The sequence below is a fragment of the Cicer arietinum genome, chromosome 4 (genome assembly GCF_000331145.2).
Source record: "Cicer arietinum cultivar CDC Frontier isolate Library 1 chromosome 4, Cicar.CDCFrontier_v2.0, whole genome shotgun sequence".
Taxonomy (NCBI): Eukaryota; Viridiplantae; Streptophyta; class Magnoliopsida; order Fabales; family Fabaceae; genus Cicer; species Cicer arietinum.
Genome location: NC_021163.2, coordinates 44,423,086 through 44,425,559, shown reverse-complemented (window position 1 = coordinate 44,425,559; position 2,474 = coordinate 44,423,086). Strand labels below are relative to the sequence as shown.

At 35.8% G+C, this 2,474-nt stretch overlaps 1 protein-coding gene across 1 annotated transcript; it reads left to right on the top strand.

The window, feature by feature from the left end:
- Nucleotides 1-549: 549 nt before the first annotated feature.
- LOC105853069 (low affinity sulfate transporter 3-like) lies at nt 550-2,203 on the top strand. Its single transcript, XM_073368018.1, has 4 exons — nt 550-695; nt 1,003-1,129; nt 1,297-1,582; nt 1,667-2,203. Exons 2-3 carry the CDS (start codon nt 1,009-1,011, stop codon nt 1,488-1,490), a joined length of 315 nt encoding a protein of 104 aa, XP_073224119.1. The 5' UTR covers nt 550-695; nt 1,003-1,008; the 3' UTR covers nt 1,491-1,582; nt 1,667-2,203.
- The last annotated feature ends 271 nt before the right edge of the window (nt 2,204-2,474 follow it).

Below are 2,474 nucleotides of genomic sequence, written 5' to 3'. Positions count from 1 at the left end.
TGTAAATCTTATATGTTCGTTTGTGTTGTTGGATTGACATTTATGTCATTTTCGTTCTCCCTAGGCTTATCCTAATCCATTTAGGGTTTTTAACCACTCATGTGCATCCAATATTTTCTTTGTGTCATTGGATAAACATTTAGGTTATTTTCGTTTTCCATAGGGTAATTCTAGTCCAATTAGGGTTTTTAACCAATCTTGTGAATCCGATACGTGAGTTTTTGTCATTGGATTAACATTTAGGTCCTTTTCGTCTTCATAGGCCTATTCAAGTTTAAATAGGGTTTTTAACCAATCTTATGCATCCAATACGTGTGTTTGTGTCACACTACTAGAAAAATCCATTTTAGCTGTCAAATGTAGCGTCGGCCTCGACTCCGACGCTAGTTAGCGTCGGTGTAGCGTCGGTCAAGCAGACGCTAAAACACCAAATTTTGTTTTTAAATTTTTTACAAAAAGAGCGTCCGCATCATTGTTTCCATCACGTCACTCGCTCTCGCGCATGTCACCCAGTCTGAACCCTAGTTCTCAAACCCGTCACCCTCTCGAACCCGTCACCCATTCCGTCCTTGCCGTCAAGCTCAGCCTCTCGTCGCTGCATCACTTTTTCGCTCGCCTCACTCAATCTCGCGGCGTCACCGTTTCCCTCACTCTCAGCTTCGCCGTCTCACTGTTGTCTGTGGTCCATTCTGAATGTAAGTGTTTTCGTCTCACCCTTAGTGTCGCAGTTTAGGTTTTATTGCATTTCATTTGTGTATTTGTTTGGACAAAATGTGAGTTCGAATTTACGGAATAAACTCAAATTGTTAATGTTATTATTGTTGAGTCTTGATTGTTAATTTCAATCGTGCGATTCTTGATTTTTTAATTTAGGATTATAATGTAAGCCAATGTTATTACTATTTCTTCCTGATCTGATTTTGTTATTACTGCAATGTTCATTCTGGTTTCAAAATGTTTTAATCTTCTTAATGGATATGGGTGCTAATTTGGGTATTATAGGAAGCAATGGCTGTTGGTAGATCATTTGCTTCAATTAAGGGATACCATCTTGATGGGAACAAAGAAATGTTAGCAATGGGTTGTATGAACATTGCAGGATCTTTCACTTCATGTTATGTTGTAACTGGTCAGTGTGTTACTTCTTTTTTTCAATTATTTAAGTTGCACAAGTGTGGAAAAAAATGAAAGAAAACTAACATGAGACAAAAAATGATGGTTTCTCATATTGCAGTTGATTCAGAAAAATAATATATTGTTTTTATAGTAATTGATTTAATTTCTTAACAATTGCAGGTTCATTTTCAAGGACTGCAGTAAATTTCAGTGCAAGAAGTCAATCATCAATATCAAATATTGTGATGGCAGTAACAGTGATTCTGTGCTTGGAGTTGTTTACAAGACTCTTATATTATACACCTATGGCTATACTTGCTTCTATAATCCTTTCTGCATTTCCAAGATTAATTGACATAAGAGAAGCTTGTTAGATTTGGAAGGTTGACAAAGTTGACTTTCTTGCTTGCATTGGTGCTTTCTTTGGTGTCTTGTTAGATCGGCAGAAACTGGTCTTATTGTTGCAGTAAGTTCTTCACAACTTTTCTTAATACTTGTGCTATTTTAACATACAAATTAAGCTTGGACTTGGTGACTTTGTTTTCTACAGTGTTCTTGTTGGTAGAGCTGCAATGTATGATCTCATGACTGTCTATGCTTGTTACCTTGCAATTATATCTGGACTTGGTTGCACTCTCATTTTGTTGTCGGTATGCCGTCATGCTCTGCCTGCTCTCCCGATTTCGATCGCGTTGGGTGTGCTTTTCTATTTCCTGACTAGATTGTTAATCGAACCTTTTATTGTTGGCACTGCCACTAATTTGATGATGTTTTGATTCTTTTAAACTGACATTGACAATGAATTTTATGATTAGAGGCTAGGTTTTAGATATAGTGCTTTTGTTGACAAGGAATTTGTGCATGGAGTGAAGAGATAGTGTGCATGAGTCATATCTCTTTTGTAGTAACAATACTTGTTCACATCATATTTTATTTTTTGAGATCACTCATCAGTCATCAGACTACAAGTTTGAAATGTAACCTCTTCCATGCCCATTGCTGCAGAACATGTAAATTTAAAAGTTAAATTGAATATTACTACTATTTATATTTGTCCAAAAGTTTTCCTTGGCTTTTTAACAAGCGTGGAGAAAATTAGTGGTGGCTAAGTATTTGTTGAGTGTATCACTTCTACAAGTATATTTTCATATTTCTCATATAAATCTAATATTCAATCTTTCTCTAATTCTTGTGTTTACAATATTGGATTATGCCCTGTTATAGCACATAATAATGGACATTATCCCATTTTGAGATTAACACATCTCTCCCAACCCGAAAACAATTCAGAAAACTGCTTCATGTATTTTCTGTATTGTTAATTGGTAATTGGTAATTTGAACTGAGGGTTGTGCTGC